The 20,472-nt window shown below is 40.7% G+C and overlaps 1 protein-coding gene and 1 long non-coding RNA gene across 2 annotated transcripts in view; one reads left to right on the forward strand and one right to left on the reverse strand.

The window, feature by feature from the left end:
• The window catches only part of fndc7b (fibronectin type III domain containing 7b), a 61,351-nt gene that overhangs the window by 22,108 nt on the left and 18,771 nt on the right, over positions 1 to 20,472 (reverse strand). Inside the window, exons 21-39 of the mRNA XM_008406271.2 lie at positions 19,846 to 20,112; positions 18,696 to 18,959; positions 17,371 to 17,628; positions 15,382 to 15,645; positions 14,158 to 14,418; positions 13,160 to 13,420; positions 11,820 to 12,083; positions 10,027 to 10,287; positions 9,679 to 9,939; positions 8,362 to 8,622; positions 7,404 to 7,673; positions 6,386 to 6,649; positions 6,049 to 6,309; positions 5,138 to 5,401; positions 3,658 to 3,918; positions 2,940 to 3,200; positions 1,775 to 2,035; positions 717 to 977; positions 326 to 586 (exon numbers count right to left, since the gene is read on the reverse strand). Of these exons, the coding sequence (XP_008404493.1) occupies positions 326 to 586; positions 717 to 977; positions 1,775 to 2,035; positions 2,940 to 3,200; positions 3,658 to 3,918; positions 5,138 to 5,401; positions 6,049 to 6,309; positions 6,386 to 6,649; positions 7,404 to 7,673; positions 8,362 to 8,622; positions 9,679 to 9,939; positions 10,027 to 10,287; positions 11,820 to 12,083; positions 13,160 to 13,420; positions 14,158 to 14,418; positions 15,382 to 15,645; positions 17,371 to 17,628; positions 18,696 to 18,959; positions 19,846 to 20,112 (4,986 nt within the window). The remainder of the gene's footprint in view (positions 1 to 325; positions 587 to 716; positions 978 to 1,774; positions 2,036 to 2,939; positions 3,201 to 3,657; positions 3,919 to 5,137; positions 5,402 to 6,048; positions 6,310 to 6,385; positions 6,650 to 7,403; positions 7,674 to 8,361; positions 8,623 to 9,678; positions 9,940 to 10,026; positions 10,288 to 11,819; positions 12,084 to 13,159; positions 13,421 to 14,157; positions 14,419 to 15,381; positions 15,646 to 17,370; positions 17,629 to 18,695; positions 18,960 to 19,845; positions 20,113 to 20,472) is intronic.
• Positions 9,670 to 11,926, forward strand: LOC103463101 (uncharacterized). The gene is made up of 3 exons (XR_533457.1): positions 9,670 to 9,748; positions 9,876 to 10,008; positions 11,840 to 11,926. It is a non-coding gene; the product is annotated as an uncharacterized LOC103463101 (long non-coding RNA).

Here is a 20,472-nt window from a genome sequence, read left to right on the forward strand (position 1 = left end):
AGTAACTTGCACAGGAGCACTTTAAGGTTTCACCACTGGTTCTCATAACAGCTTAAAAATGACTCAGTATGGAGTGAAAAATGTGGATAAACTAGAAAAGGTCCCGCCACCAGTTTGGGAGTATTTCAGATATTTAAACTGAAATTTAATCAATAATTATCGATAAAGACTGWTATGGAACACTTGTAAATTTTTTCAGCTATGTCGTCCAGCCTTAAGTAAGAACATAACAATATGTAGAAATAYTAAAGCAGAAATAATTTAACAACATTTAGATGATTGATYAACATTAAAACAAAACCTCTCCGTCGGTCAACTCTCCTACCTGTCTGGATCTCCACAGAGTTGCCCTCTTCGCTGTAGCACATGCTGCTGAACGCAGTGACAGAAAACACATATTTCTCTCCGCAGTCCAGATCCGGGAACCGGCAGGTGGAGTTGGTGGAGCTGCACTGCAGGGTCGTTCCCTCGCTGCTGGTGGCAGTGGCCATGAACAGCTCCACATAGTCGTCTTCGTCCCAGAACATGTCGGCTGTACTCGACCCGCACCGCAGGTCCACGCCGACACGCTGCGGCTTACAGGGGCCTGGATGTTGACAATTTAAACAGTTTAATGACAAAATGTCAGAGCTAAAAGATATATTAAATGTGGAGTTCCACATGGCTCACTGTTAAGACCTATACCTTTCAACTTATAACGAGATCGGTTGGCTTACGTGTGCTGAAGGAAACGTTGGTGTGCGTCTCAATCTGGCATTGGTCGCTGATGGTTGTGAAGGTGACGCTGTACGTCTGGCTGCACTCCAGCTCCAGCAGCTCACACTGCAGCTCATCCGTCTCACAGGAGGTCCGGTGCCCGTCTGGCGACACAGCAGTCACCTGGTAGGARCTGGCGCCCGCGCCGTAGCTCCAGGAGACTTCTGCTGAGTTGTTGTGGCAGTCATAGCTAGCCGCCACGTCGCCGGCTGTACAGGGAGCTGCACACAGGAGGAGACGGGATGCAAAAAGTCWGAATATATTTTAGAAAGGTGGTGCTTTTTTGGAAACAGTAAACTTTTCACGTGGGCTCTTTAAATTTTAATCAATCTTTAAAGTTTGATGATGTCAAGAATTCTTCAGACCAACTAATTTGACTTCTAATCTTTTTAGACTAATTTCATTTTTAGCTGGTTTATCAACATTAAAAGGGGCCTATTATGTAAAATCCACTTTTTTGCACATTTTATGCTCTCATTTGGGTCTCAAAAATGAAAATAAGCACTTTTTAAAAATAGTCCAATGCTTATTGCTGCTTTTTAAAAATGTATTTTGGTGTTGAGTCGTTTCAGAAACGTCCCGATTGGGTCACTGTGCCGTAACCTAGCAACCCAAGCAGCTCCAGCACACTTGGTCAGTTGGTTTTACTGGTGTATGCGCTGTACAATGGCTGTTGGAAAGAGTGTTTTGTTGGTTCATTTAGAAACCATTTGCGGCATTCTCTATGGTTGTGCAGGAGGCTCCACTTCTGCTTTTCAAAAAGGCCCTTAAACAGCTCTTTCTGAGCTCAAAATAGGCAGAACTTAGAATGATTTTGTGCAAAAATAAAAACTATAATGAGCATGTTTTGTCTTGACCACAGACCCCTCCTAACCTGTTCAAGGAAGCATAATAAGTCACCTTTAAAAAAATAGAAGTTGTTGATCGTTGATACATCGTGCCACACTAATAAAAGCAGGATTGTATTGGCTCCTGTTACAACATGCATTATGACAGCCCCATTAGTACTTTTACATACCTGCAGTCAGGAGCACGGTGGTGGACTTGCTGCTGTTGCGGTTCTCCCCAATGGCGATGACGTTGGTGTAGTAGACGACGCCGCAGTGCAGGTCTCTGACGTCGCAGAACGTGGTGTTCGTGAGGCAGGTCAGCGAATGGCCGTCACGCCCTGCGAGCTGAACCTCGTAGCCCACAGAGCCCCAGCTGCTCTCCCATGACACAGTCCCCAGCTCCTCCTGGCAGTTCACGTTGGTCTCCACGTTTTTAGGCGGACACGGCTCTGCAAAGGGACAGAAACGAGTGAAGCAGATCATGTTTATCTATCTGCACTGCAAAAACAAAAACTTACCAAGTATTTTTGGTCTAGCTTCTGGTGAAAGTATCTTATTACACTTTAAATAAGACAAAACTAATGTACAAGTAACTTTTCAGCAAGATATAAGGGCTTGTTTTATGTTAACAATTACTTAATGATGAAAAGATGAAAAAGTTCCAGCTATTTCACTCATAACAGGGAGAATGTGTTGTTGTAAGTGAAGTAATCAGACAACTAGGACTAGGACTTTTATCAATATTAAAGAATTATTTTCTTAAAACAAGCTCCTATATTTTGCTGAAAAGTTCGTTTTGTCTAAGTTCCCATTTGAAAAAAAAAAAATAAATAAAATCTCTCACTAAAATTTTAACTCTAACACATGGAAGTCAGTTGGCGCTCACCTTCGAATCCAATATGGCCGCCACATGTATGAACTACATATATTACAAGTTGATCACTTTTTGATTGAAGTAATTTTGTTTTTGTCAACCTCAACAGTTTGCAAAATTCACAGATTTTCCTTAATATTGATAAAAAGTAGAAAATCCACTGGCAGATTATTTCTCTTATAAAATGGGGAAAACGTGTCATAAGTGAAATAATCAGCCATTGGAACTTGTACGTTTTAATGAATTTTAGGGAATTAACTGAAAACTAGCTCTTATATCTTCCTGAAAAGTAGCTTGCAAATTAGTTTTGCCTCATTTCAACTAGAAACCAGATCCCACATATCTGGTAGCTTCTTTAATTTTTAAAGCAATTAAAGGAAGCTAAAAGTGGCTCAGCCAAACTTTACATTCCTAATCACAATCTGGCATCACAGAAGTTCAAAGGTGCATCATTTAAGGTAGTAACAGCAAATCCTCACCTGTCACAATGGTGACGTGTTCTGTAGAGACGGACACGTCTTTGCACACGTCACTGTGCGACGTGACGCTGATGTTGTACACCTGGCCACACTCCATGTTGTACAATGTGCAGAAGTTGTCTCTGGTGGTGCAGGTGGCTGTGAGGCCTTGGTCCGTTTCCGCGGTTACGGTGTAGTTAACGGCACCGGCCGCCTTGTCCCACTCAACCTGACCGATAGCCAGCGTGTACAGACCGGCGATATGTTCAGGAATGCACGGTTCTGCAACACAGAATGAAGATAAAAAATTAATTACAATTAAAACTTTTCTTTTATGGTGAAAAAACAAATTATGTGAATCTGACTTTTTTTTTTAACACTTTAGTTTTACTTACATAAATGTGTTTTTTTTGTAAGATAAGCTCTAAAAGAAATCTCCAGCATTTCAACATTTGTTACTGAATTTCTAAAAATATGGGTTGATTTATTAGGACAAGAGTAGAAACTGGACTGCAGAGTAAAGTTTTCTCTGTGTTTATTTTAAAGTTAAGAATAAAAGCATTACATTTGCTGCTGTGGAATAATTTCACACTAAATAATTTAGAAAAATCTATATTTAAATTTCAAAGCATTTATTCAGGTGGGTAAAATTGTTATTCTGCTCAATAAAATGTAAAACAGCCGCGATTGTGAGAAGGGAGAGTTGAATTTTATTTCAGACGGTGTTTTAGTTTCTCACCCGTCAGCAGCTCTCCGGTCATGTTGGCGCTGCTGCTGCAGCTTTCTCCCACTGATTTCACCCACACAGAGTAGCTCTGACCACACTGCAGCCCCTCCAGCTCGCAGGAGGTGGTGTTGGTCTCGCAGGTGACGCTGTGGCCCGACGCAGTGGAGGCGACGGCCAGGTAGGACAGAGCGCCGTCGCTCGGGTACCAGGACACCTGGGCTGTTTTCGTGTAGCAGTCCATCGCCGCCTTGATGGTTCTGGGTTTACACGGCACTGAGAGGAAGACAGGTGGCAACATTTCAATCAGTGGTTTTAGATTCTACTTTTAGACGAGGCTTAGAAGTGAATATTGAAAAATTTTAATGGGAACCTATTAAGCAACATTCACAGTTTTCATGCTTTTGTACTTGCATTTGGGTCTCTACTGCTTCTAAACACCAACCGGTCAGATTCTGGCAATGAATTGTTTTGGTGTCTAGAAGATGAGCAGTTTCAAAAACCTCTGGAATGAAACAGCACCAATCATCAGGCGCTGCCCCGTTACCTAGCAACCCCAGCCTGTTACCTAGCAACCCAAACTGAGCTCATTCCAGTTCTGTACAACGGCTGCTGGAAAAGCTACCATCCAGAAACTGCTTGCTGCATTCTTGTTTGTTGTGCGGGAGGATCTGCTTTTAGTTTCCAAAGATGTACGGTTGTTTAATTGCGGTTCTGTTGGCAGCCATTTTTACGCCTGAGTGCAAACACTCAGGCGTTCGTGGGCGTGGCCAGCAGCACCTTAATTGGATTTAGGGTTTTTCACAACTGTTAATCCAGTGGACTACGTTTAATGGGGACCAGAACTGAAACATTTGTTACATTTTCAGCTGCTGTGGTTCTCTTTCACAGAGCATTGTGTCAAATGAACCAAATCCAATGGAAAAGCCTGTTCCCCTCCTCGCCTGAGGGGGCGCTGCACCAGGAACTACTGAAGGAAACGACAGAAACTTCAGACGACACTGAGTGCAACTTCCTTCTTCACAAAATGTAAATAAAATGGAGAAGCATCAGATTTTAGCAGCTGTAGGATTTCTGTATTGTCTTTGGTAAAATCCACGAGCCATTTCTCCCGTTAGCGCTGGACTCAAGCAATTGCTTTGGTTGTATTTACCCAGAATGCCCTGTGCTAGGCGGACCAGTGTTATCTTTATTGGTCCAAATCAGAGTTTAGTTTCGCATTCACCAAACAAACGGGACCTTACAGGCAAATGGACTAGAGTTCAGTTAAAGTGGACTAAGAAGGGCTGGTGGGAAAGCAGCCTTAAAGTGACAGAGCCCTGAAAGGAGCTCTCATTATCCAAGAATGATTTTGTACAAAAAAAGCAGTGAACATGTTTTTGTTTTGCCTATAAACCTTTCGTAACCATTTAAAGGAAGAATAAAGGTTCCCCTTTAAAACGTTGTAGGGGATCAGATTTGGTACTTTGTGTTTAATTTGTAGCTCCTCTCCTACCTGAGGGAGTGTCCAGCACGTCTGTGGGGGGGCTGTTGCAGTATCCGTCAGAGGAGACCACAGACACGTGGTAGATCTGGCCGCAGCCGACTCCGCTCACGCCACACGACCCCTCGGTTGTTCCCTGGCAGGTTGTGCTCCGGCCGTAGCTGTCCTGCAGCGTGGCGATATAGGAGTCGGCGCCTGCGCTCTCAGACCAGGAGACGATGAGAGAGTTGGCCTCACAGTCCATCACAGAGGACGTATTTTCAGGAGTGCATGGCACTGTTGGAGAAACAAGACATGTCAGAGGTTAGGAAGGCTGATGACACTCAAAAAACATAAAACACTGAACTATTATAGCATAGAGCCACAGCTCTACCACAGTCCTTCACACACTGTTGTTCCGTGGGCGCCCCCTGGTGGTCCACGCATGTAAGGGACCGTTTATTTGCCAAGACGTCAGATCTACGTAAGCTTACCGAAGGATTGTGTTTAGAAGTAAGTGGCTTAAAATCGGGTCACTCAAAAGGAAAAAAACTACGTCATTATTGTGCTATTAAGAAACGGCAGCTAAATATTTATTTATAAAAGTTACTATAAAGCCAAAATAATTCAGTACTTCATGTTTAAATCCATGTTTGAGTGGATTCAGAAAGCAAACATTCAGCTTATACCGTCGCTGGTTCAGTTTCAATCCCTGATAGTTTGTAATTATGAATCAAATAAACAGAAAAGCGTCACACCAGCCATGACACAGCAGAATACGGTGATTTCCACACCACTGATCCCACTAGACGTGCATTATTCAGGATGAACTCGCATCATAAGCGATGCACATACTTCAAATACATCAGAACATTTTATATCCTTCCTTCATTACTTCATGTTTAAACCACATTTGAGTGGATTCAGACTCTCTGAGATCATACCAGTCTTGATCGTCACGCTGTCGCTGGGTTCGCTGCTGCAGCGGACGTCCTCGCCGGTCACGGTGGCGTTGTAAAGCTCTCCACACTGCAGGTCCGTCAGATCGCACTGGTTATCAGGCGACCGGCACTCGGACAGGTGTCCGCCGGCGCCCACCGCCCTCACGGTGTAGAGCTGCCCGCCGCGGCTGTAGCCCCACGACATGGACGCCACATTGCTGCTGCAGATCAGATCGGCTTTGAGGTTCTCCGGGACGCACGCCACTGAGAACAGGGAAATCAGAAATGAAGCTTTCCTTGCAGAACATAAAATGCTTCCAGTGCATTTCAGGATGGACACCTGTCCTTGTGACGATCCCGTCACTCTCGGAGCTGTTGCAGGTCCGACCCTCGGCTGTCACATGCAGGATGTACATCTGCCCGCACGGCAGGTYTYYGATGTCGCACCCGGCAGCAGCCGATGTGCAGCAGCTCGGCGTGCCGCCGTTCAGCTCTTCAAGCGTGGCCGTGTACGTTATCGCGCCGGGAACAGCTGACCAGCTGATGGACAGGGTTCCATCGTCACAGTTTACGGTTTCCGCTATGCCCTGAGGAGGACACGGCGCTGCAGAAGGAGAAGAAATTTTACTTTTATTGTCACGTAATTAACCAAAACTATTCACAGGGCAAATAATACAGACACTGAATTTTTTGTCAATGAATTGTACAGAAAGTAGTCAAAACCTGGTCAAGGTCTCTCACTTTTTCCTTCCACTAAATTTTCAATTTGAATGCATTTATGCAGCATTTGCTGTACAGCCAGATTCTTCTGTGTTAGTGAATATCAGCACTGTTCAACATATTTAGTTAAAAACAAAACATTTTGTTCAAGTTTTCAGTAAAACTGCACTGCAAACACAAAATCTATGCTTGGTCTAATTTCTAGTGGAAATACTTTGGCTTACTTGAAACAGGACAAAATTAAGTTACCAGTAACTTTCCAGCAACTTTTAAGTCAATAATTATTTAATATTGATTCAGCATTTTTTTGTTTCACTGGCAGATTATTTCACTTATGAGAAAAATTACTTCTTCAATAAATTGCCAGTGAAATTAGGATATTTTTTATGAATAATAAGGAATTAATAACCTAAAACAAGCTCCTTAGTTTTGTCTTATTTCCAGTCTACCAACACATTTGCACTAGAAACTGGAAAAAGATACTTGGTGAGATTTTATGCTTTTGCAGTGTCATTGATTAATTGCTTATTGCGACACGTTTAGTCATGATAGGAGCTACATATCCTAACTAACATTACTTCCTGTCTGTTTCAGTTTTAGTCCTGTAACATTAAGTTTCCTTGTCTTTTCCAGCTGACCTGTTTCTGTGGTGACGGCGTTGCTGGCGGCGCTGATGCACTCTTCGTTCAGGGCCTTCAAGGTGAAGGTGAGGTTCTGGCTGCAGGCCAGCGTCGGCAGAGTGCACATCCCGTCCAACGTGGCGTTGCACTCGAACGTCTGGATGGCGCCCTGGCTGTTTGTTGTGACGATGACGTATCCTTCGGCGCCGTCAGACTCGTCGAACATCACCCAGGCTGAGTTTGTCAGGCAGTCGATCTCCACGTCCGACAACTGAGGCACGCAGGGAACTGAAAGAAACGAGAAGCAGGATCAGAAAATTAGTCAAACTAAGAGTAGCTCTAGTTCAACGTGTTTTACTCAAGTAAGAGTAAAAACACTCAAGTTCTGTACTGAGTAATTGATCACATTACCAATCATTTAATATTTAAAAATTACCCCATCAGCCAGACAATAATATAAAGTTAAGTGGACATTTTTGTATTTTAAAGACCAAAAAGAAAAAAATATATATATATAATAACAAAATAACAAAATCAGACCAAAGAAACACTTTTCCTAGTCAATTTCTTTCAATATAAAACTTCTGAATCTTTATCAACAGGTGCTATCCAAACATGAGAATAAAATAAGGAAAACAGAGACGTTACTCCTGGGGTTCCCCAAGGCTCAGTTATTGGACTAGTATCTTTTCACTGTGTATTTATTTCCCTTTATCTTAAAATAAAAGAAAATAAATAAAAAAATGAAGGAATTCCTTTAAGTTAATTATGGCATTCCCCAGGGTTCAATGCTTGGACTGGTTCTTTTTCACAATTTCAGCTTTTACTAGATAATATTTTATTCAGTTGAAATGCAGATTACACTTAAAAGGTTTGTCTTAATAATTAAGATGATTTTTAGCAACTTAAAACTGGCTTTTCCTATTTTTTTAGGTAAGTCAGAGTTTAACAGAAAGTAAAACATGTTTCTCTGGACCTGTGGATATCAGCGCGGTGGCGCTGTCCTGACCCGCACACGCATCCCTGGACGGCGTGATGGACACGTTGTATTGGGTCCCACACTGCAGGGTGTCAATGTTACAGCCGCTGTTTGTGCCAGTGCAGTTATGAGCGCGACCTTCCTCATCAACCGCAGAGACGGTGTACACGACTCCGGAGACGCTGCTGTTCCAGGTGACGGAGACAACGCCGCTGCTGCAGTCCACACGAGGATGGAAGGAGGACGGTGGGCAGGGAGCTGGGTGGAGGAAGTAAAGAAAATCATGATTAACTGAGAACATAGTAAGGAGTATCAGTTATTTCAAGAAAACCTTAGGGAAAAGTCATAAAATGTACTGAAAAAACATAAACAGGAGCCTTTTTTTTTAAGAAGCAGCGAATTTCTCATAAAAGTTCTGAACATGGGTGTTGCTAAATGGGGGGCAAACTGGGGCCGGTGCCCCTGACTTTCACACTTTTACTTCAACAATAAATCAAAAATTAACAACAGAAAAATACTTTATTGTCCCATAATGGGGAAATTAAGGAGAGACAGTAAATAACAGGAATTAGACTCACAAACGTAGAATATAAAATATAAACAGAATGAAAAAATAAAAATATTGGACAATAAGGGCAAAATGTCAACATAGCAGAATTTTTTTCTACTTTATAAAATGTAAAATATTCTTTATATTTCTTTTTTATCTACTGTTTTTATCTAGTATTATTTTACCGTCATGCTAAAATAAATCTTTGCCACTGATTATGTGACGACCCTGTCAGATGAGCGATTGTGCAGCAGTTGCTCTGATTGGTTAAACATTTTGTGATTAAACTGTTGGCTATACGTTTTTAAAATAAACATTTATAAACTTATGTAATTTCCCACTGAGTGGAATTAAGAGAAGTGGCTCCTATAATGAGATCAGCTCCACCAAATGTTTACTAATTACTGCTGGCTAGTCTCAAGGAGCTGAGTGGAGGAGCTGTGACTCGAAGGTGTGGCTAGGTCCACACGGGCGTTTTTCACAGCTGAATGGTTGCCATGGAGACTGAAGGATTTCTCAAACAAGCACAAAAGAATCAAGGCAACTTTCCAGGTATATTTTTGATAAGGGGATTAAAAAAAGTATTTTTTATTTTTTTTTGGCACAATAAGTCAATTTTGCATAACAACGCCCCTTCAATTTGGTTTTGTATAAAAAATGTTTGCTGCATTGTTTGGTTTTGATTGCTATAATTAGAACTGCAGCCAGTGAATCTGTGCTGTTATATTGTGATCTCATTCTGTTCCTTTCTGCAGCTGGCTCACCTGTTTTAACCTGCTTCACGGGGCTGTGGGAGCTGTTGCAGGCCTGATCCTGGGCCATCACCGTCACATCGTACGTCGTCCCACACTCCATATTTTGCACCATGCAGTAATTCTTTCCCGTTGTGCAGATGTTGACATGACCCTTGCTGTTCGCTACGGAAGCCTGGAAGCGAGTAAAGTAGCCTGTGGATTTCCAGGTCACGTTGAGGACTCCAGACGGACAGTCGAGATGTGTCTGAATGTTCTCTGGGACGCATGGAGCTACAGAGGAAGCACAAAGAGTTATCTGAAGGCCTGATCACCCAGCAGGTTGAGCAGCTGCCTTACAGGGTAACTATACATATTCACCAGTGCGAATCGTTTTTATTTCACTCTTGGCTCCAAAGCAGGTTGAATCGATACCGACGACATAAACGTCGTACTTCTGTCCGCACAGCAGTTCAGGTATTTGGCAGGTGGTGCTGCTTGTGTTGCATGTCCACTGGCGACCATTTTCATTTTCAGCCACGGCCATGTAGGACATGGAACCCTGCGAGTCTTGCCACGACACCGAGATGTTGTTGGACTTGCAGGAAGAGCTGACCACGAGGTTGGTGGGAGGACACGGAGCTGGTGGAGGGAAAGGGACCGTTTTTATACACCATCACAGCAGGTACCACAGGGTTTTTTTTACATAGTTTTGTAAAAAAAAAATTTAATGATATTCTAAAGGGGAACTTTTATGCAAAATTCCCCATTTTTGTACTTCCATTTGGGTTTCTACTGCTTCTAAAAACAGCAAAAATGCTTAAAGAAAACCATCCAACTGTTTTTTAGCAATAAGTTCATGTTTGTTGGTTTCTGGAAAATGTAAAAACCTCTGGAATGTAAGATGACAAAGGTCACCTTGCAACCCCGGCCGAGTTCCACCTGTTACCTAGCAACCCAGTTAGAGCTGTGTCACGTTTGAGCAGCTGGTTTTACTGCTGTATGCACTGTACAATGGCTGCTGGACAAGACAAGCGTTTTGCTGTTGACTTAACATTCATAAACCACTTGCTGCATTCTTGTTAGTTGTGCAGGAGGCTCTGCAGTACTTCTGTTTTTCAAAGATTTACAGTAGTATAATTGCTGACCTGCTTCTTGGCAGCCATTTTCAGGTGGGAGTGTAAACACTAAGTTATGGGGTGTGGCCTGCAGCAGCTTTTTTGGATTTAAAGTCACAAGACACTTCAACCCGGTGCAGTAGCTGCCCGCCGTGCGGCGTACAAGCATGTGACGCATTAATAAGGCTTCGTAATAACACGGACGCATACCGAGTTTTCATTTCAACTCTGTTGGACAGCACAGACTTCAAACTTTATAAAAGTGGTGTTTTTATATTGGTTTTGTGGTTATTTACTTCAAAATAAAGCCAGAAATAAGATCGATCATTTCCACCCTTTTTTGTGGGGTCTAAATGTACCACATTTCGAAACAACCAATGAAAACGCGTTGACGGTCTGTTGCTAGGTAGAACAGAGACATGCGGAGAGAGACGAGGGGGGGATTTGGATACGGCAAGAGACGAGGGCGCAGTAGTGCTGTGGATTTCACTAAGAGTGTTTCGATGGGTTTTTTAGACTCTAAGTGTGTTAGTTAGAGTTCGTGGTGTGCGCAGGGGTAGTAGCAGTTTTGCTAGCTATCGCTACATGGCTTCATAGCGAGCGCTGACGCACTGAGAAGAGAGACAGGGACGGCCATTTAGACCTCAACTGCCAAGGGTTAATCAGATTATTCGCGATTATTGAAATAATCATCAACTAACTTAGTGATCGATTAATCGGTAACTGGAGTACAGAGTCAAAACGCCATTTGCTGGAAAAACAACATATTCAGAGAAGAAACTAAGTCAAAGCTGTATAAAATATATTCATACATTTGCATTTAAGATAAACAAATTTGTTTGTAAATATGTTTTATCCAAAACTTGTGGCATAGTTTTAGCTTCACCTGGTTCAAATTCTTAGGCAATAAAATGTTTCTTTCCTTATTTATTTGTATATTTCAATGAATTTCTTGTATAAAAAGGCTTAAATGGTTAGATGAAAAATCCGTAGAGTGTGCCAGATTTTTCTCCGATTATTCGTCAGAATAACTGATTGCTAAAGTTCCAGGCCCACCTGTGTTTATTCTGTTCCAGCTCTGGGACGGACTGGGGCAGGTCTGCCCCTCCCCGCTGACGCTGACCCTGTAGCTCTCGCCGCAGCGCAGAGACGTGATGTTGCAGGACGAGCCGTTGGTCGAGCAGCTTTTCTCTTCCGCCACGTTAAAAGCATCGGCCGAGGCGTCGTAGTGCAGGATGCCTTTGCCAGGAGTCCAAGACACAGAGACTGCGTTGGTGTTGCAGTCCAGCGACGTGTGCAAGCCGCTGTGGGGACACGGATCTAAACAGAGGAGGATGCAAAACAAAAAAAAGTTTTATGATAAATCAAAGTACATCAGCTGGTTTATATAGAGAAGGAAAACATGACTGTATCTGTATGGTCTGTAGGGCTGTTCTAAACGATTATTTTAGTAATCGAGTAATCTATAGATTTTTCTTACGATTAATCGAGTAATCGGATAAAAACAATTATGAAATAAAATATTGGTAAATCTTCCATAACACCAGTGTTACTATCGGATATCAACATCAGTCTATTTTTTCCACATTTGAGCTTCCCTACCWGTTACTTTTTTGTAGACCGGGGGAGMAAYACGGGATATTTACGGCTCCTCCGTTCAGAAACTCATCTACCAGCCATGTTCCGCCTCCCGTTTGTTCAGACCGGGATGATATAAGTTTATTGTGCGGTTCGTCCGTAAAGCTGCTCTTTTTGTCTGTGCCAATTTCTTTCATTTTGGGAGATCGGTGGTGGGGTGATATTTTCATGTGAAGCCGATCTTATCTAGAAATCAACCTCTGTCCTCTTCTGCTCTGCTGTCAGAGAGGTTTGACTGACAGACCGGCCCACCAGGTCATCTCTGCATGTTTGCAGTTAACAAAAGTTGCCAACTCAGCAACTTTCTTTCAACATTTATCAACATTTCAGACAAAATAAAATGGTATCGGCTAAAATCGGAATCAGCATGTCTGGCTTTTTAGAGATCGGTGAGAAAACTGCGATGGGTGCATCCACTCTACAAACCCAGCTGCTTAGAGTCGCTTTCCAATCATAACAAATGAAACAATGGCCGACATATTTGGTGTGTAACCGTGGCAACGTTTACTGGGCTTCCCAATGGTTCACTGTGTGTATTTTTATGATGTAAAGCACTACACAAATAAACTTGATTGGCTGAATGAATGATTGATTAGGACTCTACATTTTAGACTAAAGCCCACCATGTATATCTAATTGTAGGTAGGACTTCATAACAATTGGATTCTTCCGACTCCTGTTTGAACTGACTATGAAAGCTTTGCTTTTTATGTTTGACGTTGATTTTGTCATTTTTTATGAACTCTTGTCCGTCTTACCTGCGCTGATGGTGATGGCTTCGCTCGGCGCACTGACGCAGGTGTCATGCTGAGCCACCACCGAGACGTTGTAGTCCTGCCCACACTCCAGGTTGACGAAGTCGCAGTCGATGCTCGCGCTCTTGCACTGGGCTTCGTAGCCGAGGCTTCCCCGGGCGTAGACGACGTACGAAGTGGCGCCCGGCGCCTCGTCCCACGTCACGGCCATGATGCCGCTGTCGCAGTCCACGCTCGCTTTGACGTGGGTGGGGATGCAGGGAGCTTTTAAGAGAACAGAGATTCATTTGAAATTGTTCAAGGACAATTGTAGTCTCTACGTGTAATATTTTGGTTTGAAATTAAGTCAGTACTTAAAAAGTCTTAAAGTCTAAAATAAAGGCCTTGAAATGACTTCAATTTATTAAAGAAATTGTAAGTTTTGTCGCAATAAGTAATAAATCAACTGCATGATAATTTAAAAAGAGCTCAATAATTTCTATATGCATGATGTATTTCTCTTTTTTTATTTATTTTTTTCAAGTCAAATGGTCTCAAAACAACAAAATTATCGATTATCTCAATAACTTCTGGGACAATTTATCTCTCAGCAAAATTTGTTAGTGGGATAATCTCATTTATTCTTTGTTAGTTTGCTCTTTTGGGACTTTTCTACCAGGAAAATGTTTGAGTCTAGCTAGCATTAGCAGCTAGTTAGCATTAGCTGCTGGAATCATGTGAAACTTACTGAAGTAGTTCAAAACAAATAAAGATATTTAAGAATTGGAACCAGCCAATCAGTGTTTGCTCTTTAGAAACGTCCACTTTAAGAACTCCTTCTCAATATATAATTATTTTTCTGTTTTGTTGTGATATAGGTCTTAAATTTAAATCATAATGGTCTTAAAAGTCTTACATTTGACTTGGTAAAACCTACAGAAACTCTGTTATTGCACATTTGTCGTAGTTAACATGAATTTTGACCAATAGTTTCTCAGTTTGTTGAGCTGCTTTGCTCTTACCGGTGCTGAGCTCCTTAGCAGCAGCAGGTTCACTGCTGCAGGAGTTGGTGTAGCCGACGACGTTGATGGCGTATTTATTCCCACACTGCAGCTGGTGGAAGGTGCAGTTGGAGCTGCTGGAGTTGCAGAAGCTGGTCTGTCCTCTGTTGTCCACGGCGGTCACCACCTGACGCTGATCCGGACCCGAGTTTTTCCAGGCGACCATCGCCACGCCGGCGCTGCACTCCAGGTTCACTGAGACGTTGTCTGGTTTGCAGGGAGCTGGAGCAAAAAGATCAAGAAAACGTTAAGAAAAGAGATGTTACGACAGATATCTGCCAGGTTCCACAGGCGGATTATTTCACTTATAACACAGGAAAAACGCCAGAAGTTAAATAATCTGCTAGAGAAACTGGTGACATTTTAAAAATGTAAATTAAGGACTTAAAATAAGCTCCTGAGGTTTTCTGTAAAGTTACATGTAAGTTAGTTTAGTCTTATTTTATGTGTACTAAGATATTTGCTCTATAAATTAGACCAAAAAGACCTGGTAATATTTTGTGTTTTTCTGTGTAATTAATTATATAAATTCATGACCTCAACACAGGACCGCTCACATCTGGAGATGTATTTAAAAATCCCTCAACTTCAGCTATTTGGCCAGTAGCTCTGGTGTAGATTAGTAATCCTTTAATCATTAATACAGACTCAAAACTGGGCTGTTTTCTGAAAGAACAGCATATTCGGAGAAGGGATTAAGCCAAATTTGTACAAAGGTCTAAAACTTCGCACTTAAAATGATAAAACAAAACCTACATCTGTAAATATTTTCTAAAAAAACTCCTCAAGTGGTAAAGTTTTAGCTTGATCTGGCTCAAATTCTGAATAAACAACAAAATCTCCTTCTATGCACTTTTTGATATTCAATTACTAATTAATCTACAAATGATCAAGCTTATACTTAAGGAATACTACTATTGAATTTTTGGAAAAATTGTCGTTTAAAGAAGGAAGAATTTCAAAAAGGATTAACAAATTAAATGAAAATTTGCAGAATGTCCCTTTTGTCTACCCAATTAATCATTAATCATCTAAATAATCAATTACTAAAATAATCAGTAGTTGCAGCCCTGCAACTTCTGAGTTCCCAAAACCTGTATTCAAAGTATGTTTTATCCATGTGATTGGATAAATCCTTTATGTTTTAGCAGGAGGTGGAGCTGAATCTGCTTTGGTTTCCTTCACCTGAGTAAATCTTGTAGTCTGAGCCATCGATGGTGCCGCAGTCGATGGAGGCCGTGGTGACGGCGATGCTGTACAGGACGCCGCATTTCAGGCTCCGGATGGTGCACTGAGTGCTGGCGGAGTCGCAACTCGCACGCGTGTTGTCGCTGCCGATGGCGATGGCCGTGTACATGCCAACGTCACCGAGGGTTCCTCTCCACTTCACCAAGAAGGAGTTGGCCGTGCAGTTGAGCTCTGCTTCCACCCGGTCAGGCAGACACGGAGCTGATGGAGGAAGAGGCTGGTTATCAATCAATAAATGAGCAGAGGAGGAAAGAGTTTCCAAAACCTGTACTCAAGGTAGCAATATTTCAACTTGTTTTTACTCACGTAAAAAGTGTCCGTCCAAGAAATTACTCAAGAGTAAAAAAGTATTTGGTAAAAAAATTTGCTCAAGTACTGAGTAACTTATCAAATTATCAATCATTTCATATTTACGTCATCAGACAGACCAAAATATGAAGTTGAGTGGAAATTTAGGTGTCTTAATTATCAAAATGACAATATAAGTAACAAAATAAATTAAATCAGGCAAAATAAAATTTTCCAAATCAGTTTCTTTCAATAAAAACTGATGAAACTTTAACAGAAACTGCAGGTCTGTGTCTGGTGAATTTTGGTTTTCATTCAGTTGGTAGAAAATCCAGAAATTTCACTCAAGACAAAAAATACTTAATAATACTTACATAATAAAATTACTCAAGAAGAAGTAAAAAGTACAGCGCAGTAAAAATACTCCAAAAAGTAAATTTAAGTAAATGTAATTGAGTAAATGTAACTAGTTACTACCCACCTATGCTTATAAATTAATTTATCAAATGATTCTGAGACGAGCAGACTAGGAATGCAATGTGTAAAAATAATGTTGATTATTTTTCTTTAAAAAACTGAGTTTTCAATTGCATCAAGATGTAAACTGGGCATTCTGAGTTTAAAACAAAACACCTTTTGCATCAGCTGTGTAAAACAATAATTATATAAACATAATTGTTAGTTTCTCACAATATTACACTTACATATTTATAAAATATAACAAAACAGGAACCTGTTAGGCTGTTGAATACAAAATTAAAAGATGAAAATATTAATTTATGTGAATCCCTCTTGAACAGAGATGCTCATAAAAATTACTTTCAGGTCGGAGCTGTTCAGAGTTTATCTCCTTCATAGCACATCAGCAATTTTTAGAGGACTTAACGCTGCTCGACTGAATTAAGGTAAAACTTCAGCTGTTTGACAAGTGATTATATTTTAAAACCGAACCGGATAAAGTTTCTCCTGGAGTCCTTATATTTCGCCGCCATCTTTAATTCCTGTATCAACGGATCCGATTAAGGATGAGCAATGGCGCCCTCTGCTGGTCGATCGACAAACTACCACACTGAAAGGGCTAAATAAATTCGCATTATTAAACTTAGACATATTTGTAAAATACAACAAAACAGGAATACATCAGGTTGCTGAATAAAATATTAAATAATTTAAATATGTTAAACACTAAATCCCCAGTTAACAGATTGAAATTACTGTCAGTGAGGAGTGCAGACTTTATCCCCTTGGAAAATTTGTTATTTTTGGTTGAGAAATGAGAGCTATTAAAATTAGAGTCGCTTGATTTTGTTCAACAGTTTGTCGATTGTTTATATTTGCAAATAGAACCGGATAAAGTGCATTTTCATGCTAAACCGGGTTCCGTCTGAGTGGCTTCTCTTTCCTGCCGTTACTACATAGCGCCGCCATCTTGTATGTCTGTATCAACGGCTCTGCTTAAGGATGACGAGCGACGCCCTCTACTGGATGGAGGCCAAACTACAACACTAAAAGACTAATCGGATGTTATTAGATAATCGATCATAACTAATATTAATCTAATACACAATTAATCTACAATTAATTGGTAATCTGTCAGAGCAGATTAAAAAACACAAACAAACATAGGTTTTTATTTACCTGAGTCAAAGGTCAAAGCAGTTGATTGGCTGCTGTTGCAAGTTACAGTGGAGGCGACCACAACGGCGGAGTACTGGTGTCCACAGTCCACCTTCACGGAGCAGCTGGTTGTGTTGGTAGAGCAGGAAACCACGTGACCGTGCGTACCGGTGTAGGTGGCGGTGTAGGAAACGGCGTATCTGCTGGGAGCCCAGCTCAGAGTCGCTAGATTGGTGCTGCATTCAGTTTGTACAGTCAGGTTGGTGGGAGGGCAAGGAGCTGAAAACAAAAATTTTTAAAAACTCCACTGAAAAGGGGATAAAACTTTAATTTGACAACTATAGATCATGAAATTTGATTGGAAATCTAGCACAAGAATGTATATTCAACCTTAAATAAAAATAGAAAATAATATAAAATTCCAGGGGTAGTGCAGTGGTGCAGTTGGTAGAGCTGTTGCCTTGCAGCAAGAAGGTTCTGGGTTCGATTCCCGGCCCAGGTCTTTCTGCATGGAGTTTGCATGTTCTCCCTGTGCATGGTGGGTTTTCTCCGGGTACTCCGGTTTCCTCCCACAGTCCAAAAACATGACTGTCAGGTTAATTGGCCTCTAGGTGTGAGTGTGTGTGTGCATGGCTGTTTGTCCTGTGTGTCTCTGTGTTGCCCTGTGACAGACTGGCGACCTGTTCAGGGTGACCCCGCCTCTCGCCCGGAACGTTAGCTGGAGAGGCACCAGCACCTCCTGACCCCATTAGGGGACAAGGGTGTAAGAAGATGGATGGATGGATAAAATTCCAGTAATATAGTAGTTATATTTAAATATTATTTCCAATTACACTGCAAAGAAAACGCACTCTTACCAAGTATTTCTGGTCTGGTTTTATTCCAAACAACTTGGTGCACTTGAAATAAGAATAAAACTAACTTATAAGTAACTTTTTAGCCAGATATATTAGCTTGATTTAAGTCAACAAGTGTTTAATATTGATGGACATTTTCTAGTTACAGTGGCAGATTATTTCACTTCTAGTTTTTTTCTTTTTCAAGTGTACTAAGACATTCCAACTAGAAATTAGACCAAAAATACTGTTCTATTTTTGCAGTGTATATTTAAACATTATTCTCCCTTATGTTGAGAAAAGAGATACATTTTTTAAGAAATATTTTGTCATAAAAGTTACAAACTGCAGCTTTAAGAAAGTTTGTAGTGTCTGGAGCTAATTTGCTAACATTTTTAAATCTCAGGTCAACACAAGCCACCTATAAAATGGTGTTTGTCCTTTCTATTCCATCATAACAATGTTTTATTTAATCAGAAAGTATTTGCCGCCAAGCGTCCACATATGTACCTGTTTCAGCTTCCACTTGCTTGCTGAAGATGCTGCTGCACTCAGAGTTCACTGCGGCGACCTTGAACCTGTACGTCTCGCCACAGCGCAGCCCGCTGATCACGCGGAACGGCTGAGACGACGAGTAGTTGGCGACCGACCCGCCGTCTTTCTGAGCGTGGATGAAGTACCGAGCTCCGGTTTCCGGACTCAGGTTCCAGCTAACGGTGATGTCGCTGTTGCTGCAGGTTGTCACAGCCGCCACAGCGGTGGGAGGGCAGATCACTGAAACAAGACCAAAAAATATATGTTCACATAAATTCACATAAAGTAATATTTAATTTTGACTTCATTGAACCACAGAATTCATTAAAAAAAATGCCAGAACATTGTATAATTTCTATTTAGAAATAAAATAATCAATTATTTCTATTGCTATTTAGAAATGCATAGCTAATTTGCACATGTAATTTAAAGCATTTATTCATTGTTATGAGCAAAAAGTATATGGAGGACAGAGCATGCCAAAACTAGCATTAAAATTAGAATAAATACTTCATAAAGTAATTAATGTGTCAAATATTGCATCCAAAAAAATAAAAATAAAAACAATCAGAATTTTCCCAACTTAAGTGCTAATGCGGTATAATATGAATTAATATTTATCATTTTAAACAGTATAAGTTTAATAGTATCACTATTATTTAATTTTCCAATTTATTTATAATCTTACCGTTTCACTAGTTTCCATTCCTTATTTAATTACTTACATTTTCTACTTCTTTGATACAATTTTATCACAATTTATTTTTTTTCTAATTTTTTACACGTTTTGTATTCATTTGGTTTTTTTAGCATATTTTTTTGTTTATTATTAATTAATTATATTCTCCTGGTGCAATATTTTGTCTCTGTCTATTTTCAAATGTCCTTTTTAAAAAAATAAACATATTTTCCTCACTCTCTTCTTTGTTTAACGCACTATTTTTATTTTTTTGATTTTTCCTTCTAACAAGTTTGCGTATTTTTCAAGATAAATATTTTATCTGAAATCATTTATTTAAAAAAACAAAAAATCAATGTAGTACTGTTTAGTTCAGTGAACAGAGATTGTCCAATGTGAAATGTTTTTATTATTTATAAAACAACGACCACAGTTTGTGTGTCCGACCTGTTTTGAACATGAGCGGGTCACTGGGTTCGCTCCGGCAGCCTCGCTCTATGGTTGCCACGGTGATGGCGACCGTCTCGCCGCAGTGCAGGTCCGTCAGCGAACAGTTGGTTCCGTCGGTGGAGCAGCTGTGGACGTGTTGGTCCAGGACGGAGGGCACGGTCGTGACGTCGTACGTCTCGGCTCGCAGCGCAGCGTCCCAGGTCACCTGACCCACGTTGCCAGCGCACTGCAAAGACGCTCGGATGTTCGTAGGAGGACAGGAACCTGTGGGAGAGTTTTTATGAAATATTACTTTGTTATGCCGCAAAAACACAAAATCTGACGACATAATTTATCTGTTTTCTACTGCAAATATCTTCTACACTTGAAATAAGACTCAACCAATTTACAAGTAACTTTTCAGCAAGAAACAGAAACTGGTTTAAGGTCAATAATTCCTTAATATTGAAAAAATACCAGTTTCATTGGCAGATTATTTTACTTATAAAATTACATTTTTCTACTGCTATAAGTAATAAAAACATCACTCATAACAAAACTTCCAGAGGAACTATTAGTTTTTAATCAATATTTACTTTAAAATAGTTTTTATTTCTTGCTGAAAAATTACTTGTAAGTTAGTTT

Source organism: Poecilia reticulata, linkage group LG4 (genome assembly GCF_000633615.1).
Source record: "Poecilia reticulata strain Guanapo linkage group LG4, Guppy_female_1.0+MT, whole genome shotgun sequence".
Lineage (NCBI taxonomy): Eukaryota > Metazoa > Chordata > Actinopteri > Cyprinodontiformes > Poeciliidae > Poecilia > Poecilia reticulata.